This window comes from Ceratosolen solmsi, unplaced genomic scaffold (genome assembly GCF_000503995.2).
Source record: "Ceratosolen solmsi marchali unplaced genomic scaffold, CerSol_1.0 scaffold33, whole genome shotgun sequence".
Classification (NCBI taxonomy): domain Eukaryota; kingdom Metazoa; phylum Arthropoda; class Insecta; order Hymenoptera; family Agaonidae; genus Ceratosolen; species Ceratosolen solmsi.
Window position 1 is genome coordinate 486,378 of NW_011948438.1, and position 26,003 is coordinate 512,380.

Consider the following 26,003-nt stretch of genomic DNA (forward strand, 5'->3'; position numbering starts at 1 on the left):
GTTTATATAAGCTATCATTATCTGCATCAGGATGATATGCAAAAGGTTCTGTCTCGTCCCGTATAGAATTATTTATTAATAAATTATGTTTCAGATCGCCATCAATGTCGCTTTCATCGTCAGTTAACTACCACATCAATTATATTTATTGTTAATTTCTAAATAGTTACTTTCTTAAAGCATTTCAAGTTTCGGAATTATTAATTTATAATAAAAATTCTTAAATCCACTGGAATTGCTTTTAATTATTGAAATGCAAGCTGTATTCGTGACGGGATTATGGATAAGAAATCATTATTTCAAATCATTTAATACATATGAGACATTAGAAGTGATTAGAAATGATATATTAGCGAAGATAACAGTTTCTATTAAATTTTTCAATTTTAGTTTATTACCGAATTTGATTTAGCTTTAAAGAATTACAAAGACCTTCTTCTTATTATGAATGCTTTTATATTACCATGACATAGTTACGTAAAATAAATGTTTCAAATGTATGTTTTTTTTCTTTTTATTTTCAATTTTGTTATTTAATCATTGTTTGTAATTATTATATTCAAAAGAAACGAGCGAAAGCTTGACTCAAACGAGATATCAGCAATTATTTAAATTACTTTTTTCCCACGCCTGGTGTCATACTATTTTCATTTGATAAGCCTTCGTATTTTTCACGTACATGCTTATTTTTGTTTTAAATGAAATTTATGCTTAAATGTACTTTGAAAACTGTTCAAACTTTTCACTCCGAAATTTAATAATCGTAAACAACTGTTTATTGTTTTTCATACATTTCTCTTATTTACATTTACATAGTTTTTATTTCACTGTAAGATAAAAAAATATATAAATCAATAAGTTAATAATTAAGCTTTATCAAAATAATAGATCCTTTCTATTTATATATTGATAAAAGTTTCCCTACAAATATACATTTACAATTTCATATTCTAACTGATTAAGATGCAATAGCTGTTAATTATTGGTTATACATGTGTGTGCGTGTGCGTGTGCGTGTGTGTCAATTATTGACTTATTGATCGTTAAAAATAATATGTATTCATTGGCCATATCACAATTGTTTATACATTACTATATTGTATATGTAGCAATCATTGTTAAAACTTTATGATAATCTACTAAATTTTTTAATAGAATTGAAATACAAAAGTTTTTAATCTTTTACGTAATTAGATGTTCCCTGTTTACCTTTTCATTGTCGCAAAACTTATCTCTTATTTTGAATAGATTAAATAATAATTATTCATGAATTTTCAATTATATGCGACGATCGAAATATTATGTATATATAATACTTTATATAAAAGTTTTACTCTCGTAATAAACGCAATTTGTTACAAATGAGATACAAATGAGAATAATTCCTGAAAATTCTCAACTAGAGTCATAAAAAACGTAACTATTATTATTTTGAAATAATTTATTGTGATCGTTTGGAGAGCAATAGACATTTAATCCATCTTCGCTTAAATGGACAAAAATTTTCATTAAGATAATTTATCTATAAATAGATACGATAGCAAAATTAAATAATCTTTAAATCACATGACTACAATAACTTGCATTCGCCTAAGTTCACTAGCTATGATAAGTACTTTACTGAATTAAAGATCCGAATGGCCTAATCTTAACGAGAATCTTAGGAAGCAAAGAAAAATTAATTACTAAATTCATTGATTTCTAATTAAGGTCTAAGATGTTTGACTCTGCTTTTATATACAGGCATATATATATATATATATATATATATATATATATATATATATGTATGTATGTATTTATGACCTATTCACTCTCCAATACATCCATATATTCGTTCATTCAATCTGTACTTCTTATGAACAACAACATGGTATACTGTAAAAATAACGTTGCTTGATAACAGATCTGATGGTTTTGATTAGAATGTTGAAATAATGATAATAAAACAAAATACGTATCGAAATCCATTCGTCCTTTATTAATTTTAATTTATAATAATATAGCAATAAATATATATTAAAAATACCACTTTCAATTCCAAATTTTATTAATTAGTCAAGTATGAAAAATATATTATCCTCTGACATTTCAAATAATTATATTAATTAAAATATTCTTTTTTCTTTCAAGCACAAATTATTTTCTTTAAATAGAAATAAATAATCAAAATCAATATGCTGCAATGTCTCTTTGGAATATTCAATTTTATTACATAATCTGACAATTGACTGTGAAAGCTTATCTGAATAATTAATTTTTTTTTTTTTCAAGAACTATATTTAAAATCAGTCCTACTTCCGTCATTCTTATCATTTTATATTATATAAAGATAGTTTGCAATCAAATTATTCATTTTTATGAAAATCCGTAACATATCGCACAGATTATTATATATACATAATTAAATATATGATATGATTTGTAAGTAAATTTATAATTTTTTAAAATTTATTTATTATTCTTTTTTTTTTTCAATTACAATAAAAGCCATTTTATATTAATGTATCCATCAATTTTTAAATTGCATCGGATAATACTACAATGCTTTTTAATCAAATTATTGTGTGAATACTATTTATAATTTAGCATTGTAATTTTAATTTTTTTTAACTTTACGTGAAAATTTAAGTATTAGCTTCAAGTCTTAACTTTGCTACGTCGAATGCACACTGTTACGTAGTAAAATCATAAAATTACGTATTAAAAACATATAATTGCATAAAAATCCATGACTTATAAATCTAATAATAATAAAAATTGTTATGTTTATAATTAGGGATGATGATTATTATAAAGTAATGGTTTCACATTGAAATAATCAATTAATGTAATTTGCCAAAAAAAAAAAAAAAAATTAATTTTTGCATACATATTGTTAATATTTTCGAATTTCTATTCCAACAATATCAGAGAACATTCTACGCTCATATCGAGATATTGTTGTATCACATCAAATGTATTATTTTTGGTAGCCTTGTTAAATAAAAAGGGCATTAACTAAGAGTAAATATTTTATGCTTCGAGCTTTATATTTATATAATTATTTTATATTTAAAATAGTAAATATAGTATTTGCAATTTTGCTTTTTATATTCTTGGAGTATTAATATTGCATACTTATTTGAGAATTATCCATATACATATATATATAATATTCCAGAGAGGCGTACAACAACATATATTCTCTAATATTTGTCACATGAAGTCTATTGTTATTGAAAAAGGTGTAAAGAATATCAAAATAAAATTACTCATCTGTATAAGCATGTTTAAGCATAAGATTTGATAATAAATTTATTAAATATGTAATATTAAGTAATTACTCATAATATTACAAATTATTAATTGTTCAATAATTTCAGTGAAGTTTCAGTTGGATTGGCAATTTTGTAAATTAATATTTGTTGATATTTTTTTTTTTTTTTTTTTTTTTTTTTTTTGAAATAATTATGGAAATTTATTTTAGGAGTTATCTTGCGAATTCATAGTTCTTAATAATTTAATGGCTTACTTTTCCCGCCTATTTGCTATATTATGCAATTATGGATATAAGATTAATTAGTTATTATTATCAATGTATTTATAATTTTAATGTTTATAAAACAGGGTATAGTAAGTAGCTTTATGCTTGTGTACATATAATTATCAGTTCAAAAGATATATTCATGAGATACTTTACTTTGTACAGTTTTCTATGAAAATGTTTCAAGTATTTACACTGACGTTTCATCTTTCGACATGTAAACGATAAAGTGCACTAAATGCACAAATAAAAATATTATTTATCATTTTTCTGTTCGTTTGTACACTTTGGTAGAGTAGAGTAGAGTAGAGTAGAGTAGAGTAGAGTAGAGTAGAGTAGAGTAGAGTAGAGTAATAGCAATGTAGATAAAATTGTAAATTAGCACGATAAATGTTTTTAGCATTCCTAAGCATTCCGAATAACTTCTCAGTTAAGTATTTATTTATTCACTTTTGTAAAATAATTATAAATTATAAAACTTTATCCTTATTTTTAATGATATATTTTTAATATCAATTATTGATAAATATAAAGAGTAATTTTATTATACAAAGAAATATTGATAAGAAAAAATTATAAATATAGAAAATCGTACCCAATTTGGCGAAACATGTGTAATTGTTTGAGGATGGTACTGTTCCAAGATATTTTCGATGGACTCTAGCGATTCCAAAATCGATGAGAGTAGACTTACTATACTTTGAGATTTCACATTACTACTTCCTAACAGGATAACTAAAACCTGATTAATATAAAATCACGATAAATTGAGTATATTCGAGTATTAGAATCCATTATATAATGTGCATTAGTCAAAGACGTGAGCAAATTCTTATAAATTAATCCATTTATATCACTCCTAATTTACATATTATTAGATTTAAAAAGTAGATGTTTCATATTTATTATGAATAAATGACTCAAATAAAATAACTTTAGAATCATCGATAAGTTTCTTTGCAATATAGTTTATTGCGAATATATGTTATTTATGATAAACATTTTAACAAATTTTACGATTTATTATAATAGTTAAATTGCAAAAATATTGTAGATAGTTTATAAATGAAGCTTTTACTTGAACGTAAAACGGTTTAAAATAGTTTTTTTGTTTTTTTGTTTTTTTTTTTTTGTTTTGCTTGTTTAAAGATGTTACACGTTGTGAAGATATTTGACAATTACTTTATTCTTTTTTTCTTTTTTTTTTCTTTTTTATTTTTAGACACGTTGGACGAATCTTCTTATCTACGATACAAAAAAAATAATGATCAACACACTTTTTTGTAATGAAAAATGTTATGCTAAATGCATAACATATTCGGATAATTAGATTATTATTATTGTAAAAAGAATTATATTCGTCATAAGAATAATTCAAGATGACATACTTACTAGAGGTAGTAGGATTTTTGAATATCCAAAGCTTAACATGTTTTCAAGCGATTGTTTCCACTACTACTAATCTAAAATCTACCTCGATTTCTCTCTAAATATATGTATATATATCCGATAGTTTTATTATCGATCATAAAAAGTGAATGTAAAAATTGATTGCCCGTATTTAATTGTTGTTCTATATGTCGCATTATTAACGGTTCGTTGCTAGTTTTACAATAAAAAAGTGATGGTTCTCGATATCTTAAATTAATACGTCGAAATATAGTGGGCATTTTCTCGATACATTTGTGGCTCTATGTGGAAAGTTGATTAGAACGTTAATAGTTGCGTACTGGAAATATGTTTAATTAATATATATATTGCTCGCTCTCATATGTGATTTTGTAAATATAAATTTACATTTAACGTTTATAAAGATGCATTCATAAAAATACGAGATAGTAGGAGCGAATTCGTTTAATATTACGAATACCGAATATGTCATCGCTGAAACGAAATAGAATCGAGAACTGAGCCATTTTTAATAAAGTTGTATTAAGGATCTCAATTGCTTTTAAAAACGAATAATCCTATAAATTTAATAGGTGACAGACGTTGCCCGAATAAATTTTCGCTTCTCATATGTCAAATAGTTTAAAAAATCTTTCACTAATTGACGATAAATAAAATTACTCTCCTCACATTTTCTTTGAATATTTTTTTAACATTATTGCTTATAAATATCGAATCATTATAAAATTAATTGTATAGTTTTCTTTTCACGCGTCTTGTTCAATTATATTATAAATTCAGTTATTACATAGGGTTTGAATTTACTGCGAGCGAGCACTGAAATATGTTTAATTTATGTCGACCTAAGTAGATACAATATTTGTTGTTGGTTTTATTTTTTTACTATTACGAAGCTGTTTCGTATCAGCCGTACGTATGTAAATGTTATATTTAATTGACATTCTTTATATAATATTAGTTTTGAAAATTAATTAATATCTTTTCTTCTTTGTTATATTTATGGTTTTTTTTTTTATTTAATTATTTATTTTTTTTTATGGCGGATAAACATCTTTAATATCGTATTAATCGTTATGGCAATGAATGATTTATCTTACGGTTCTAACAATATCTTTTGAAACAATTTTTCATTGAGTTGGAGGATATTCGAGATACACGTGATATATTATAAAGAATTAAGTGAATGAGAAATGATAATCATTTGTTAAATCTTATGTTCTGGTTTGCATTATTATAAATTTATCCTATATAATGAATATATTTGTGATCGGATTAATGTAATTTTACTTGAAGTTTAATGCAAATTGAGCCAAAATAAGTATTATAATTTAGTGTGAATAAAGGTTTAAGTAAAAGTATGGAAAAATTCAACTTATTTCTTATTGATTTGTTGTTATAGTTGTCTTGTTGCTAATTATTTTGTTTAACCTCAGCATGATAAGCGGTTACACTATTCTTATTATTATATTATCATTGTGAAATAGTAAATTTTTATGTTAAACTTATGAAATAGAGAAAAGGTACGATATATTTTTACTTTTAATGAATTCGAGATTATTTAATGAAAAATTATAGAAATTCATTGTTATTTATAATATAAAAAAGAGATTAGTATTATATTGACTATTATAATAATGCTTGAACGTCCAAATTTAAATTTATATAATTAATAATCCCATAAACCTAAATTTTTGTAATAATAATAAATATGAATACTATTGCATTGGATTTGTTAAAAAATATTTAGTACAAAAAAAAAAAAAAAAAAAACTATTATAATTCATTCATTGTATTTGTAAAACTTGTAATTATGTTCTGTTCTATTTTTCGAAAAATAGATAGCACATAGTTGATAAATAAAATGTTGATGTGTGCGGGAACAAGAAATTTTTGCGATTATGGAATACTATTTCGCACTGAAGCTTCTTCACTTGATCGATCACGTTATGGAAGTTACAGTAAGCATTTAGATATAATTTATTCTTATTCTCAATTGTACTTAATGAAATTCTTGTAAGCGTCACTTTATTGATATTTTTTTTTTTATTTTTTATTTTTTTATTTTTTTTTTGTTTTTATTATTCGTAAGTTATAGTCTTGATAATGTCATTAAGGCGTGTATGAAAGTTGTTAGATTTAAATTTTTATGTGACTTATATTAATTCATATAGTCGAATCAATGAAGAAAAGTCTGAAAATTTATATAGCGATGTGATATTAAATTTAACAATTATCAATAGCACTCAACTATGTCCTGATGTTGTGAAAATATTTTATTAGGAAATTATGATATTTTCTTAAGGTACAGCAGACATAATTGACACATAATTCAGTGTTAAGAAAAGGTCACCTTGCAGCCCAGGAGTAATTAATTATATTGATAACTAACGCTTCCCTGACCTCCAAATCGACCAGCACATTCTCAAATATGCAAATACTTATAAATCCATATGCATTAAATTTAGATGCACGTAATTGCATAAACTAACACTTTCGTATATAAACCAGGTTTTACGTATTGCGCCGTCAGTTGCATTGACTCATTAAAGATGTACGAGCCTCTACACACTTCAAATCCATTTGTCGTCTACGCACTTTTTCCCGCTCAAGTGTAATATTGACCTATTTTACGATCGATACCTAATCCGAGGCTGCACAATTTATCACAAGTAAGCTTACTGCCGCACTATAAGTACATACCCGTATAAGCCACATGGTTAATGAAATAAAAAATCGTACTCCTTGTGATACTAGTCGTAGCATTATTTTTTATTTTTAATATGGTGGATAAGCATATGTTTTCAATAGTATCTGCTCCGAGGATCCTAGGATATGCAATGAGAAAGAAGCGATTTGACTGACACAAGTTAATGGAAGCTTACTTCAAATGTCACGGATTAACAATAAGTGATTAGAAATGCTTTATTTAAAAAGTGTACGTGGTACGCATGTCACGTCATTAATCGTTGTCAACTCTAAAATGATAAATATTAAGGACGGACTATTTATTGGAATCTAAAATATATACTTTAACATATGCTTGCTCGTTATGATTTTATTAATATTTTGTATTTCACTTTTCGTTTAATTAATAAATAAAATTTAAGTCTTTGTAGAAAAAGCAATAGCAATTATATGGCCTATGACTGACTGCATTTATGTAAATTGCAAATTTTAAATTAAAATCAAATTGTTATATCTGAAAGTGAAATATATAGAACAGTACGACAAAGATAAAACTAATGAAAGTGACTAAATATGGATAAATCCTTATTAGAGATCAAAATTTATCGACACTCTACATTTATAATAATAAACATATATATATATATATATATATATATATATATTAAGTAAAGCAATAATTAAATTTAAATATTTTTCACGTAAACCATTCAAAATCATTTCAATCACCAACATAATCAATTCAAACAATATTGTAAAGAATTTATATTTAACAATAATGTGAATTTTCTCAAAAAACAAAGTTTTACACATTATTTAATTGTGTATGTAATATTATTATTAACTCCAATTACTTACAATTGATACTTAATTATTTAATTTTTTTAATTTTTGTTGAAAAATTTATTAGCAGCAAATATAATTTAAAATTTTGTTTGCTCGTTTAAAATATTTAAAAATATATTTAATGGTTAGTTACTGAAATTATATAAATGGATGGAATTGTATTTCATATATTGCAAATCTTAAATTCTCTGTCTATATTTTCTAAGTAGGGTTATCTTTGGAATTCCTTAAAATTACTGTTTTAAAAGCTTTTGCATACATTACTCAATAAGTATTTGATGTATTTCATTGATTTAAGCGAAGGTAAATTGATATACACGCATATTTATTCAGATACTATTGACGTTGCCATTAAATCATATTGACATTTCTATAATTGATTTTCTACAATGGTTTTGAATTACGAAATTGAAGTGCCTCAATTGTTGAAATAAAGGACATTTTCTTAAACAGAAATTGGTATAAGTTATAATTAAAATGATTAATATCTTAGCAATAAATTTTACTCATAATAAAATCATAATAGAAATGCTTTATCAATAAAAATGACATCACTGATTTATAATTTAATTGATTTTTTACATATAGTAAACATAAGAATTTTAAAAGAGTACTTAGTGTGTCAGTGGCTTTCAACGAAACTTTACATTTCTACGAAATAATTATTTTTATGAAAGAAGAAGTTCCTAATGCAAATTAAAGTTAAACCTTTTGAAGTAAAATTTATTAATGTTATAATACTATAAAGAGCAAAATACCTTACACGTATGATACAATAAATAAATCACGTAATTAGTATAATATAATTCTACAGTATTAAAAATATACAAATTTACATATGTATTACTTTATTAAAAATTAAAATATATTCTATAAGGCAATAATACTGTTAATATCATTTCATTAGTATGAAACTTTAATTTCTCTTTGGAATTTATTTACTATAATGAATATAAACTAAATTATATTATATTTAAAGGTTGTTGTTTTTAGATTATATCTTTATAAATTCACAGTCACATTCGTTACAATGCTAATTATTGCATTTTATAAAAATTTATTTTTATCATTAAGGACATATTTTTATTTGATTTAATTCATTTGTATTTAAATTTGATCACACAATTTATGCATTACGGGAGGTATGTATTTTTTATTCTTCATAATACTTTACACATACAATACAATGCTTAAATAGATATTATATATTAACTAATGTTATGAACAATTAATAAAATTGGGATAGAATTATATCCGCGCGCACACACACGCATAAATGAATATATACGCATGTTGCAAATGCGGGTGAATTTATAATTATATAAAAAATAAGTGTATACTTAATAAGTGTAAAAATTAAAAAGGTAATAATACAAAATTCAATAATGTTGAATTTTATATAAGTAGAAAAACTAATAGATATATTCTTTGAAATGTTATTTTCTTCAAATTTGGGAAAGTCTTTTTAATAATCAAAGATAGTAAAATAATTTATTTGTTTATCAAATCATTCTTTAAATATTCTTGATTCTTAATCTTAATCTAATGTAATTCATTTATTAGTAATAATACTAGTAATAATACCTGATACGACATTGAAATTTAATGACTATAATTAGTATTAATATAATAGCTTATAAAATTATGAATAACAACATATGGCAAATTTTATAAAAATGTGACGAAAAGTAGTCCTAAAACTAAATGGTTGTAAGTCTAGAAAAATTCGCAGAGTATGGAAATTCATGCATATCGGAAAATCTATTTCTTTAATTCTGTGAAAATTAATATTACAGCACATTGACTAATAAATAAAATATGTATCTGTTTAATATAAGCAAGTCTGTTACCGTTTTTTCGCAATCACTCCAATTTTGACATAAATGATTCATATACATTATTTTTTTTTAATGTTTTCAGTACATAACTGATTATTTATTTACTAAAATTAACGATTCTTAATTTAATCGATTAAAGTTAACATTACAAGCAGCACTTAGCGTAGTAACTCGAATAGTGAGCACTTTTATGTATTCTAAAAATAAAAAATGTAAATAACATATTAGATAGGAATTTTTATGATTTTACTTCACTAATAAATGTTCGCCAATTGCATAGAATGATTAATAAATTTTATCTTTATAGCATTTTCCTCTGTTCATAATAAACATGCATATATTAGATATTTCATTAACTGAAATATCTTCGACATTTGATAATTATTAATTAATAATTAATGTAAATTTTTATTCTTTTACTTTCGTTTTTAATAATGAAAAAGCGAGTTAATATTAATTTATTTAAATTAGCACTGAGAAATATACAGAGTATTTCTGGATAAATACAAATTATTAGTTAAAAATAATGATCAAATATTTTTTCATTTAGGAAAAGAACATATTTGCAATAAAAATTTGTAATATTGATAAGATATTGTAAATTGGTAAGAAAAAGGGGAGAAATTTGTAAAGTAAATGATATAAAAGATTAAAATTTGTAAATAGATGGAAGCGAGATATCAAATCAAATAATCACATTGTTTAAAGTTATCTCTATATTTATGTTAATATTTAAAAAAAAAACAAAAAAAACAAAAAAAAACTAGATTTTAATAGTTTCTTTAGTTTAAAAGATTTGCTTTCGCTATGATTGGCTGACGAAAAAGTGATGCAATCTACTTGAGTGTTTTGCACAAATGCTTTGTAATGATAAATTGCAAGTATCCAATAATTATAATTGAATCGTTCGTCCAAGAGTTTAAAAAGAAAAATAAATGCACAAATAAAAATAAATATTTAAAAAAAAATTTCAATCTAAAAAGTATTATAAACGCTTGGATTACGTATTTATTAAATATTTATTAAGAAGTATTAAACATTATTACTAATAAAATTAATTTACATTATTTATAAATGAAAGAAATATTTATTAATTATTTTCATCGCGATAACACTGATGTTTTCATTGTTTTAGAAAATTGTTGCATTGTTTTAGAAATGGTATTTTGAATTTAATTAGTCTCCACATTATAAATGCAATTACACTTGAGATTTATTGGCCTTACATTATACTTTATAATATTAGATATTTTTAAAATTTTATTAAATATTGCTCTTTCTTATCGACTTAAGTGTATTTGAAAGATTAAGTTTTCTTTTCGATTTTACTACCTTGAGCCGGTATTGTTTTTTTTTTTTTTACAATAATTTGTGCCTGACAATCTTCATCTTCTCTATTTTGTACTCTAGTTTTTTTTTTTTTTTATACAATAGATCCTATTTTCAATTTGCATGTGTAGTTGGTTTAGCCATTGAAATAATATAGTTAATGGTTTAAAATAATAATTTATTTGCATAATATAACGATTTAATATATGTACATAAATTAAATATTTATAAAGTTAACAAGTTTTTAAAAAATAAATAAAAAAATAAATTAAATAATGGGACAAAGATTGCATAATTTTAGGAAAATCTTTTAACGCTCACCTAGTTTTTTTAAAGATATATGTACAAACGTTGAGTTTACGATTTAACTTCTTAATTTTGTTATTAGAATAATTGATTTTTTTAACTAATTTTGTATTCATACAAGAGATAATATAAGTCAATTTAATTTTAATCAACATTAAACACAAGGCAGTTTTGTACATGATGTCTAATAGTGAGTATGCACAATGAAATTTGGAATTAAATATTCTGCGATTATTACAAATTGAATCAAGCATGGATGTAATAGATTTTGTAATTATGAATGCCCTACTAGTGCATAACATACTCTAAATCATTATCGTTAGATTTAATATTTCTCAAACAGCTGCTTATATAATAAATTCATTAGAAACATTTATTTCATAAGTCTTGGGAACAATGCTTATCTTAAATGATTAAGGAATAAAAAAAATTTCGTTACTATTGAAGGGATAACCTATACTTTATTTATAAAAGATGTGTGTGTGTGTGTGTGTGTGTGTGTGTGTGTGCGCGCGCGCGCGCGCGTACATATACTTTTATACATTATATTAGGAAAAATTATTGAAGGTTATTATTTAATTTCAATGAGATCCTGTGAAATAATTAAAAATAATGGTTAATGGTAAGGAAAGCCAAAAATCAATTATTAAATATATGGGAGGACTGAACGATAGAAAGAAGGAAAGAAGATAGGATGGGGCGACAGAGAAAAGGGCATTTCAAGTCCCTAGTGGTAAGCGAAATAATGCACGACTGTATAGGGGTTCGGGGAGATACCAAAGGGGGTGCGAAAATACCGTAACGCGCAAGCTGAAAACAACAAAGAAAGTTTTCCCTCTGTTACATCGGCTTTCCCTTAAACTTTTATCGTGCTGGCTACGCTAGTTTCATCTTATTTTGCGACTGCAGCTATTGCTATTTCACAACTGTTAAGCCGTCCTTATATTTCTATATGTTCTAATTATTTTATGATTTATGCATTATATTTATCTAATAATTGTTATCTTTGAGATGCTTAGAAATCTTACATTATCAGTATTTATCCTCAGTTTAATTAACTTCGTGCTTCATTTTATATTTATTTCTTCATTGACAATTGAAAAACTAGAGAAAATTCGATCGAATTAGGAATTCTCATAATGGATTATTGTGTAATTTTCGAATGTTTTTCTCATCTTTTGTATTACTATACTGTAATTCTTTGATAAATTAGTTATGTGAATAATTCCGATTGTAATTATTCAAATAAACTTAAGTTTTTTATTATTAGCTTCCAATAAATATACTTCGTTTTACTCATAATTCAAGTCACATGTTGTTCAATGATGAGAAGTTAAAATTAAACAATGCAATGTTAACCCAATCAATTTTTTATATTCGCACATAAGATATTCTTTAGATGAAATATAGTAGAGTATTATGGCTTTTATACATATAAAATATCAAAAATATACATAAAATATTAAATACTGTTGAATATTGATAAATTATATTCTAAATCTTAAAAATAAAACGTAACAAGGTATTCAAATATGGATTCAAATGATTAACATTCTAATACATTATTCAATGTTATATATAACAATTAAAACATTTCCATATATAATTTACTATGCAATATAACATTTTAATAATAACCGACCTGAAAGTTAACATCATTTAACGTGTTTACTATACTACAATTATTTTATTGTTATAATTCTAATGAAATAATTGTTATAATTAATATTATATTCCCATTATTATAATTCTGCCTGGCAGTAATGATATTGAGTGAAAGTGTATCAGTGTATCTTATCATGTGTGCATGCCGTACATTGTGTACGTACGTGTGAATTAATGTAAATTTGGAGAATATATTAAGAGCAAAAAAAAAACATATATAGACGTATTCTATGTATTTACATATTACATGTATTGACAATACATATAGAAGATATGGCTAAAATTGAATTATAAATATTATTTGTAAGATAATTAGTGCATAATATATTGAAAAATTATTTTACTTCCTATGGATTTCAAATCAAAATACTTCTTTATATTTTGCTGTCATTAATACTTTCATAATGTATTACTTGCATTTTTAACAATTTATATTATTATTTAGTAATATATTTTATTTTGTTTTGACGAATGATGAATCTTTTATTGTACTAAAGACAGTATTCAATTATGTGCTGATTTTTATGATTTAATATATTATGAAAATTATGCAATCTTCAATTCCATATATAACTGATAGATAAATTTATAATAATTACAATTATAAATAAATAATTCATACCTACATTATATGTATATATATATATATATATATATATATATATATATTTATTTCTATATACAAATAAAAGCATAATTTAATATTTCCATGAATTTGAAATCAAACACTCTTAAATTACTAAAACAAAAATTATATATAAAATTCTACACGAATATCTAATTTACATTGTAAATAACATCAAATCAAATACATATCATTAGTATTTTTAATTAATTTTATTATAATTAAAATAATAAAAATATAGTAAGTGTATAAATTTAGAAATATAGTTGAACAATTATTATTATTATTATAGACTAAGGAATATACATGAAAATTGATATTTTTGCTATTGCATACGTAAAAGTGATGCAACTTTGTATGCATAACTGATGTAAATTACAAAAAATTTCAATTTATTCATATAATGGCAACATTTAATTTTTATGTTAGATTAATGCACTCAACAAAGTGTAAATTATGAAAAATATTGATAAACATTTGTGAAAATCATATGTGCATATCTACTCATCCAAATATGATTATACTCTCGATTTTAATATTTAATGAAAATAGTCTCCGCTGAATATTTCAACCTACTTTAATAAAAAATAACTTTTTTTATTTATAATATATCTGTGCATGTGCAATTATAATATTTATCAATGTATGAAGATTAAAAAACATTATAATAATGATAAATGTAAAAAGAAAAGAAAATAAATAACGAAGAAATAAGACATGAAAATTTTTCATGAAAAGTCTCCATGTGTGTTTGTAGTAATTTCCATAACATGGAGCTTTGACGTCTGATTTAAGCCGACAAATGAAAGATCGCGATTTAAAAATATCTAGTAAGAAATGAAAAAGGATGGTAAAGATATATTACAAAATTAATACAAAAATATTACATTATTTTTAATAATTTACAGCTTACAAAGAAGTACACACTTTACAGATGATTAAATATAAAATTTTACGTTTATAACTAATATGGTGTGCAATTTTACTTATAACATTGTTTCCATTGGATTTATCAATAATTCTTCTAATACCAAAGCTTTAACATCGTATTGTATATTATTTCATAAAAATAAGCATTTTAGCTTAGTATTTCTAATTTTAGTCTTATTATTATAATAACCTTTTTTTGTCTGGACTATAGAATTTATAATCAATTTAAAAAAATTTAATAAGATAAACAAATAAGAATTCTATGTTTTTTTTTATTATTATTATTATTTTTTTTTTTTTTATATTTTAGGCATATATTCCAGGTAAAATTGATAGATGTCTGTTCATATGTGTTTTCATGTAGCAAGTATGCATGTAGCAGTGTGTGCATGCGCGCATAAATTCAGGCGTACGGGTTACGTGGATATTTGCATATCCACATAATGTGTGACTTTGTGTTTGTGCGCGTGTCTGCCTGTGCGTACAAATGCATATGCATTTTATCATGTTTGCACGTATATACGTGTATGCTTGTATAAGGCTGTATGAAGAAGCCAAATACAGTGCAGTATCGAAAATATTCACGTATGCATAAAAACTGTTTGGCCTATATCAAGTTTCGCGAAAGAAAAAAGGCACAGATGCACAAAGTAATTTGGTGTCAATGACAGTAGTCAAGACAAGAAAATTGTGTTCACTCTATACAATCGAGAATTAAAGTATCATCATAACTCGCGTGGAAAAATTTCTTTGGGCAATTACATGGAAATGTATAAAATTTTACCAAGTTTTTTTCTTTAAATGAAGAAAGAAAAGGTTATATAAAATTATTCTCCGTTTTTCCCATCAATCTTATATTAGTAATTATTTTGATGTATGATTCTTTCTTTTCCTTCATTAGCTTTCTACAGTTTTAGTATACTATTTGTTGAAATTTTGTAATGACTAATAAACTAAATATCACGAAATTTCATAAGAATTCTTGAACTTATATTCAATAATCTATTTAATTACAATGCAGACACAATGGTACATGCATTAAACGGTCCTAACAAATTGTTATATTTTAACATCTTTTATTACATATATGCAGAATAAAATAGACATTAACTTCGTTACTTGAATGTTTATTATTTACTTTTTAATTTTAAATATATGATATATAATTTAACTCCGTATTAAAACTTTCTAATATTTAAACGTCTTTAATATTGTATATCACTGAAAAACGAAAATTTAAAAACCAAAATTTTAATTCGAATAAGCATTAAAATTTGGTTAATATATCTTTTAAAAATAGCCGACTTTCAAAGAAATGAAATATTCTTAAAAAGTATTACTTTGAATGGGTATTTCAAAGTAAAATGCGATAACGAATGTTTTCTCATCAGATGCAATATATAATATAAATTCTATCAAATTAAATAATAACATTAATTTTTTTAATAAATAATTCATATTACTATAAATATTAATAATAAACGACCGAATACTGCGATTTTCTCTCACAATTTTTCTACCAATATAATTAAAAATATAGCTAATAATAAATATTGATTAATAAAAATGAAAAATATTTTAATATTCTTTATACTCTTTTGGATATTATATTGCATAAATTTCATTTGTGAAGTCTGGTAAAATAATCATTTTTATCATAATAAGAGGATGCTTTTAACATATGAAATATTTTAGATACTTACAATATATTTTTACTTACTATCCCGTGATGTGCTTATTTATCCTAATTTATTGTATCCCATTGCTTTGAAAAAAAAAAAAAGAAGAAGCGAAATATACGTTGTACAATTATCTAAAAATAATTCGGCTTCATTCTTACGACTTTTATGATTTCACAATAGATAACCATTAATAATATAAAATTTATAATTGTATCAACATAATTCAATACTATTTTTAAAAATTCATAAAATTTATAAAATAACTTATGTCGAAATATAAAGTATTAATTATTATATAATGTAATAATATGTTATGTAATATTAATGTGTTACGTAATATTATGTAATAATGTAAAGTAATAACAATGAGTAAAATAAGTGCACAATATAGTGTCCACAATATTTGTTTCAAATTCATTATTAATATTTTATAGTGTTTTGTTAATCGTTATTGAAATATAAAATATATACTCTATGTTACGGTAATAGAAAATTTTTTACTAGAAATCTATACTACCTGTTGGTGTATTTGATATTTTTCAGTAAAATAAAATTACTTAATTGTTAATTTAATTGTTTTTACTTATAGGATTAATTAAATGTAGTTTCTTTGTATAGAGAGCATCATTTAATTTATTTAAGTCCTTGTCATTAAGGGAAGCGTAGATCGAATTTTCAGTATCAATGTTTTTTCCGCAAATGATATTTATGTTGATCCTTAGGGAAATACATACTAACGGAATGTGGAAGATATAGAGGGTTGTGAAACAACTTTAGTAAGTTGAATGTGATACAAGGAGACGTGATTGACAACGATGTTCAAGATAGACAAATGTCTGTTTCCAAATTTCTCGGCACTTAGAAAGCTTCGTTTATCAAAGAATATCATTGGTAATAAATGAGACATCGATAAAACAAAATGATGTAAGCCATATATATGTTAGTTTAGGATATAACAGAATTATGCATATTATAGTTATCGAGCTATATGGGCTTGTGAGTCACATTATAAAATATACTTATAAATATTTCATGATGTTTTGCAAAAAAATATTGAATTTTTTCCAAACATGTTGGCAATAAAAATGTCTAAATTAATTAATTTTTTTTTTTTTTGATCTACTGATAGAACATTATAAACATAAATAAAGTATTATATTCGTTTTTCAATAAAACAATTAATATAATCTACTATATATTTATGGCAAGTATAGTATATAAAATATTTCACCTGGCCGGAGTCAATATTCGATTATCGCCGTCATGTTGTCTTATCTAAATTTCTACATTTACAAATGTTACATTAAAATAATAATATAAAATTTTCAAGCACAACTAATAAGCGAATTAAATATTCAGCCGATTAAAGAATTATAACATTTTACAATACTTATTTATAGTTGATTAAGAGAATGTTAATATTCAATATTCGAAATGATTTATTAAACAATAGTCGTTGATTAAATGAAGAACGAACTTGTTTTTATTTATTATTTAGTAAAATGTAAGATTATTTTCTTCTTTTTAATAACTGTTTTCCAAGCAACATATTTAAAGTGTAACCTCTCGATTAAGATAGCTAAAAGAAATATTTTTCTTTACTTATCTTTATATTCAATTTTTGTGGAACGATGAATGAAAGTTATCTCATAATTTTATATACTTACGGATTACATTTTTAGATAAAAATAAAGGCTATGAATTTATATTAAGAAATGGAGTATTATAAATGTATTTCTTACAGGAAAGCAACGTTAATAATAATAATAATAATAATAAGTAAAACTGAACTCTATATAAATAGATTTGGTATTTAAAATTTTCTCGTTTAATTTTCTACTGTTGGTAAATAAGATTTACAATTGTACGATATTTCAATAAAAATACCATAATACGTTCAATGGTTATATTTTAGTGTTTATAAAAGTATAACTATTATATTCATAACCATACTGTTCAACGATATTAAAGCGATATGATGTTTTTATAATAAAAACGTTTAATACATTTTATTTTCTCAAATTGTACAGTGAACGGCGATTTATATTACAAAGTTAAGTCGTCATTTTTAGAAAGGATTTTGAAAAATGTATAACGAAATTTTTTAACGAATACCTACAATAAAACATATAATATTCAATTAATATTAGATATCAAGTTTTATGTATTTGAATTTTCAAGTAGAGAAGATATTCATTGAAATATATAGTCCCTTTCATAAATTTAGGCACTTTACAACTTACGTACTGCTAATTTCTATTTAAATATATAGAATTATAGTTAATAATTCTTGTCATTTGCTCTGTAAATTAATATATTTCTATATCTGTTCGATTAACATAATAAGAAAACGAAGAATTTTATTATCGTGAGTTTAATATAAGTTGTAATATAACTTACAGACGAATGTCTGCTAATTATATAGTAAAACTAAGTTTTCATGCGTTATGGTTCTCCTAATCACATTTTATCTATAATAAAATCATGAAATGTTATAAATAACTGTATTAATGGTCTAATTACAAAATTTTGTAAGTGTAAATGAATTTAAATCAGAAATCGTGTTGTTATTTTATGATAAGGAATATTTCACGCATTCCCATGACATTTTAAAGGCTATAACGGAACGGTGATGTAAGATAACTTAATCGAACGAAAATTTTCAAATTTATCCTTGACGTACACTGATCATTAAAATTGAATGTTTGGTCGCAGTAGTTGGATTGCAAATTATTCACGAGCAGTAACGAATTTAACGGCAAATCAAGTAGATTCGAAAGACTCTGCAGCTGCAGGTGCTTTTCAAAAAAATTATGTCTTCCGATATTTGATTTGATGGAATCGTACTTTATTTCCGGTCGACCATCCCCTCCCTCTAATATGTACGTACGACTGAAATCACAAATTGAAATAAAGCAAATTTCAGATACTGTTTGCGAAGAAAATAGTAACTTTTTTTTTCAATGAAAAATGTAATCTATGGATATATATATATAAATATATATACATATATATATATATAAACATGGAAGATTTATAATAAGATTGATCTATAATTATATTTAAGATATTTTTTAAATTTATTATAATAATAGATTATTCTATAATACATTACAAAGCAAGAAAATCTTATGTAAAGTTTTATGAATCTTCTAAGGATATTGATGAATTTGCAATGTAAGATATCCCAATAATTATTTATTAATATCTTGTAATAAAAAATTTTGTATTTACAGCATTTTATTTATATTACATGTCATTTATTTTATACATAAATTCGAATAAGATAAATAGATTACGTACAAAGAATAAAGACGAAGTGAAGATGCAGAAGTATTTTATAATGATAGGTTGACTAAAAGATACGAAGTTTTTGTGAAATGAAAAGCAAGAAAATGAAAGGGAGAACGAATGAAAAATAAATGAGTGTTTATCGATAGATAAATATGGATAGAAATTTATACCACAGATACGAAGGAACATAAGGAATACGTTTATCAGGGGAAAGATAAATCGATAATAAAAAAATAGCTTTGATAAAGGCAAACGATTAAACAAATTCATATATAAATAATATTTTACAATTATGTAAATATGAGTATTTATGTATTGATAAATTGATAAAAATTTTATAAGAAATTTTTTTGACATAAAGCATTTCTAAAAACATGAATTTCTAAATAATATGTTTCTAGCAACATTAATTTTCTATTAAATATTCACAAATAATAATCTTTCATAAAACATATGATCTATTAATGAATTACCGAATATTATTTAATTTATAATAGTTTTTGTGAATAAAATGCATGTTATATATAAAAATGTGATAGTCAATATGTCATAAACACGAAAATACATATATATTTATAAATGGCAATTAACAATATGAAAAAATTAGTAATTTAAAGTTGAAAATTGAAATAAAATTGCGTAAAATACTGTTTGTATTGATCGACTGTTTATTAGTCAGTGATTGATTTTTACAAATAATTAAACCAATTCAACCGAAACATTTTCTTTAAAAAAAATAATTTAATTTCGTCCACGAGTCACGATCTCTATTATATATGTAAAGTTTCATGTAATTGTACAGAGTTCTGACAAAAAATATAAATGTTTTCTTTAAAGATGTAGTTCTCGAAATAAATACGTCCAAGCGTACTTATTCAACCAGAGAATTTTGATGCTTTGAATATCAATTCGAGTACATTTTATTATGAATTTTAATAAATCGATTGTTAGTTTATCTAAGTGATGGCAAAGATATTCACTAAAGTTCGAAGAAAGTAATTTATTATCAAGTACTAATGACTGTTACATTATGCTTAGAATACGTAATTCAATTGAGTTGCTTTTGATCTAGAATTTTTATTATAGTCCCTGTAAACTATCTAACGAGAATAATTATTTTTTATTGCTTAATTCTTCTTAAATCGAAATGCAAAAAAATGAACAATATCGCATTACATAATTTCCATATTATCGCTTCGTTTTCAGTAATCAGTAAGTTATACTATTTTTTTCTAGATATATCATAAATACGCCAATAATTTCATATTAAATAAAAACAAGATTAATTATTTCATACCTATTAAAGTAAAATAGTAAAATTAAATTTAATGCCTTGATAATAATTATAATTATAAGAAACACAAGAAAAAAACGTGCTTATTTGGCATGTAACAAATTTCTTCAGATTTGTATCAGAACAATATGTTTCGCTTTTAAACGTTGACGTCACCTAGTTTATTTAATTAAATAAAAAAATAGTATTAATTATAGAAATGTATCAATATTATACTGTAATTATTTACATTTAGCTTCGGATACATTATTTTGATTGATATCAGAAATAGAAAATTAATTTTCTCTTTGCATTGATTTTCTTTTCATGCATTACCCATCAAATGCTATATAAAGCTAATTTAATATAATAATAAAAGTAAAGGACTAAAAAATAAGAAAATTTAGAATACAGGTAATAAGAAAAATCTATGATTTTACAGTTAATAAAATGAAAAATCTGTAATTTTTTTTTAATCCTTATATAAATAATCAAGATTATATTATCATTGATACGTTTGCAAAAATAAATATACAAATAATAAAATACGTATCAAGTCACCTTCGTCTATAAGAATTCAGTCATACAAATTATCTTTATTTTAATTCCAAAATGCCTTGTTACGTTCCCATAAATGGTCATTTACGTGTAGCATTAAACTGAAATTAAATAGCTTGATTTCGAAAGAAAAAAAAAAAAAAAAAAATAAAATCTTACATGTGATTTTTATAAGACTATTAAAAATTAAAAGAAAAGAAGAAATAATTAGAAATATATGAATTTTCGAAAAGAGTCGTTGTGCATTCGTGTACAATCATTAAGAGAAATGCCATTTTAGTCAAAGTAAAGCGAAAAAATCAAAAAGCATACGAAGAGAGAAAAATATATACAAGTACTTTAATTCATTGGGAAACCATACAAAGTTTTCTCTATTGCATTGGCGTCATTTTCTGAACACGTGACTCTAATTCAATTAAAGAGTATTGGCTCAATTTGTGTTGTTACAAGACGAATTCGTAGAGGAGAGATACGCTTTGCTTTACGTTTATTTTTACTTTCATTCACAGGCACACACGTAGACAGACAATTCATTTACATTTTCACTTAAGTAGGTACGATTAGGAGAATAGCTTTGAGTGAAAAAGAATTTTTCACTCAAGTTTATCAATTTGTTTTTTACTTATAAGTAATGAAATATATGCATACAATATTGAAAATATACCGGTAAATAATTAAACAACTGTCGATATTACAAATCATAATAAATTCATAAAATATCATTGAAAGGGATTAAACAAATTAATAGGTGTAATATTAAAAAAAAATTTTTAAGTATAAATTAAATCCAGGCTGATTTTAATAAGTTTGACTTTCAATTCAATGAGTCTTCTAATTCAGAATATTCCATTGATTATAACGGTATACCTAACGAATGGAATAAACTATCCTCAAAATAAAATCCTTCAAATCTATACGAATTTTGACATACTATTATTAGTTCGAAATTTTCGTTTAATCTTGTCTAAATTTAGGCAAACAATCGAGCGGAAAATTGCTTGGTACTACCTGCTTAGAAACTTATTGTTTTGTCATTCAGAAAGAAACCATACTGCTTTCCACCAATGTACACGCGCGCGTTTGTTTGTTTGTTTGTTTGTTTGTGTGCGTGTGCGTGTGCGTGTGCGTGCGTATGTATATGTAAATTTTGTATTAAATATTTATGAAATTTAAACAATTTTAAGTAAAGTCATATATTTAATATTATAAATACAATAATATATTACATTGTAATAATGCATTATGCAATTTAACAATATTATGTTTCTATATAATTATATCTGTGTTATGGTTAAATAATACAATTTACAAAGCATACTTTAATTTATCTGATTAATTTTATAAAATTCATAAGATCACTGGAATACTAAACAAAAATATTACATCATCCATTTTTCTATATATATATATATAGGTATAGGAACTTTTATGTAGTCAATAAAATAGAAAACACTATTTAAGTTTAAGAAATTTGACCTTATTCCTAATATACCATCTATTATAATTTGATTATTTGACCTGAACTATTAATTATTTTAAAACAATTAGAATATTTAAAAAATTTTATATTGTATATAATAATTAACAATAATAATAATAAAGCAATTATAATAACGTTTAATAACGATTTTAAAAGAGTTGATATTTTTCTGCTTTTAGAATAATTAATAATCATAATATCATCAATAATATTCTAATTAATAAAATTCAGATAAATCTACCGATAAAAATGTTTTTGATCACTCAAGTATTTCAATGGCAGTTTTATTAATTTACAAGATTCATTTAATAGTACATAATTTTCTAATAAAAAGAAAAATTTTTTGATTTACATAATATTTCCATTATTTACAGCATTAAAAGTAATTTATTAATACTATTCAGCAAAAATAATTAAGGGTTTTTTTTTTTATAATCATAAAACAGTATTTATATCTATAAATTATTAAAAAAAAAATAAATAAATAAATAAAATATGTCAGTAATTACTAATTGAAAGATTGTTACTTGACAAAATCTGGATAATCGATCACTGAGCTTTTAGAATATTTATAAATACCTATTTGCTTTATTTAAAATGTTCAGTGCTTATCCCTAAGTTGCAAAAAAAAAAAAAATTCCATTTCTTTATTATAACATTTTAATTTTTACAAAATTCTCTTGATAAGCATGAAGTATTTTGATTTATTATTATTATATATATATATATATATATATATATATATATATATATATATATATAGTATGTTTTAAGAATATGATTATATAATTTGATAGAATTTTACTAGTCTTTAATTATTGTAAGCCATAGGAGGGGATAAAACATACGATATACTTTCTAATATCAAATATAGTTTAAGAATGTGCATAATAATAACATTAAGGAAATACCGAGCTAAATACGAATCAGACGGTAAAATTCAACGTCTAAATTTCTCTTAATCTTTTTCCATGAATATATTAATATGCTAATGCATACATTCAGTAGGATTGTCATTCCTTTAATTTAATTTAATTTTATTTTTCATAAAATTACAAATATACACACAGCGATGATAATTATGTCGATTATTGCAATGTGACGTCACTTTACGTTAATTACACAGTCGCCGATTAAAATTTAACCTACTCGACTAAGTATTATGCGATTCATTAACTGTATTCCCATTGTTTATCACACTATCTAAGAATATTTAAATGACAAACAACATAAACTTCGGCTCATCGCTGCGCGGGTACGCGTGTGTCAAAGGCAGACGTATGATCCATAAATGTAGGGACACATTGATATGAAACATTGCCAAGTATTAGAATTAATGAATGCACAATAATTTCAGTATGGGATCAGCGCGATATAAGCCAAGCAGTCAAACCATGGTGTTTTAATGCCTGGCTCGCTTTAAGAAAAGAGATCCCCCATCGCTCCTTGTGAATCCCCTCCATCCAAATCCACTTAAATCCCCTCGGCCCATGTCCTCGTATGCTCATGTATTTTACTTCCCCTTCCCCCATACTCTCCCTCTCTCTCTCTCTCTCTCTCTCTCTCTCTCTCTCTCTCTCTCTCTCCCCCCCCCTCTCCTATCCTCTCTCCCCGCTCGTATATCCTTATTTACATCCCAGAGTACCCATTCCTTCAAAATGAATGCAACGAGACTGAAGACGTATTAGTTGTATAATCCAAAGAAAAAGTATATTAATATTAAATAACGCTGTCGCTGCTATTTGTAAACGGCGATTATTACGATGAAGCTTTACACAATTCCCTGAAAAGCACATTATTCCTAAATTTAAAATATTTTAAATTTTCCTAAATTTAAAAAATAACGAACAACGGCAGTATATAATAATACATTGTATAATGCTGGCTTCGTTCTTGATTTTGGTAATAAAAAATTTTTTTTATTTTTTATTTTTATTAATATTAATAAATGTTTGCAGCATCAGAACCGATAGCGAACAAGTTTAAGCTTCATTGGCTTTCGAATCTAAATTTAGAAAATCTGATTTTCTGAATTTTGAAAATCTGACATCCAGAGCTTTTTAATAGTTTGTGAACCAAAGTCCTAGACGCAGCTAAACTTTGAGTTTCCGAACGTAAAAAGCACATCGCATAACGGTTACTTTTAATTCACGCTGTACATTCTCCACAAGGGTGCACAAGACGAAGGGTGTAATACACACACGCGCACGTATTCTTAAGGGAGTGTAGTCGTGTTAAAGAGCAAGGCAGCATTGAATACGAAAAGCGAGGGCAAATAGAACGAAAGAGAAAATGCCCACAAGTGCACATACGTATTATCTGTCCAAGTTTCGCGGCGATAAATGGATCTTTCTCTCGATTGCGATAGTTCACGGTCGCTTAGAATGCACAAGTGCTCGAAGAAAATATCACCATCGACAAGAATAATACTATTGAGTATCGACATAAAGCATTGGTCTTTCTCTATTTCTATCTTATTTTCTTTGTAAAATTGCTCTTGGTGCTTTAATAGCATTAAATATTCATGGACAAACCTTTAATGTGTCATCATATTTT

General features: G+C 24.2%; 2 protein-coding genes across 2 annotated transcripts in view; both read right to left on the bottom strand.

The window, feature by feature from the left end:
* The window catches only part of LOC105365322 (uncharacterized), a 6,408-nt gene extending 1,408 nt beyond the window's left edge, over positions 1-5,000 (bottom strand). Inside the window, exons 1-2 of the mRNA XM_011503458.1 lie at positions 4,919-5,000; positions 4,122-4,268 (exon numbers count right to left, since the gene is read on the bottom strand). Of these exons, the coding sequence (XP_011501760.1) occupies positions 4,122-4,268; positions 4,919-4,957 (186 nt within the window). The 5' untranslated portion in view covers positions 4,958-5,000. The remainder of the gene's footprint in view (positions 1-4,121; positions 4,269-4,918) is intronic.
* The window catches only part of inaE (inactivation no afterpotential E), an 81,067-nt gene that overhangs the window by 43,343 nt on the left and 11,721 nt on the right, over positions 1-26,003 (bottom strand). The gene's annotated exons all lie outside the window — the stretch shown is intronic.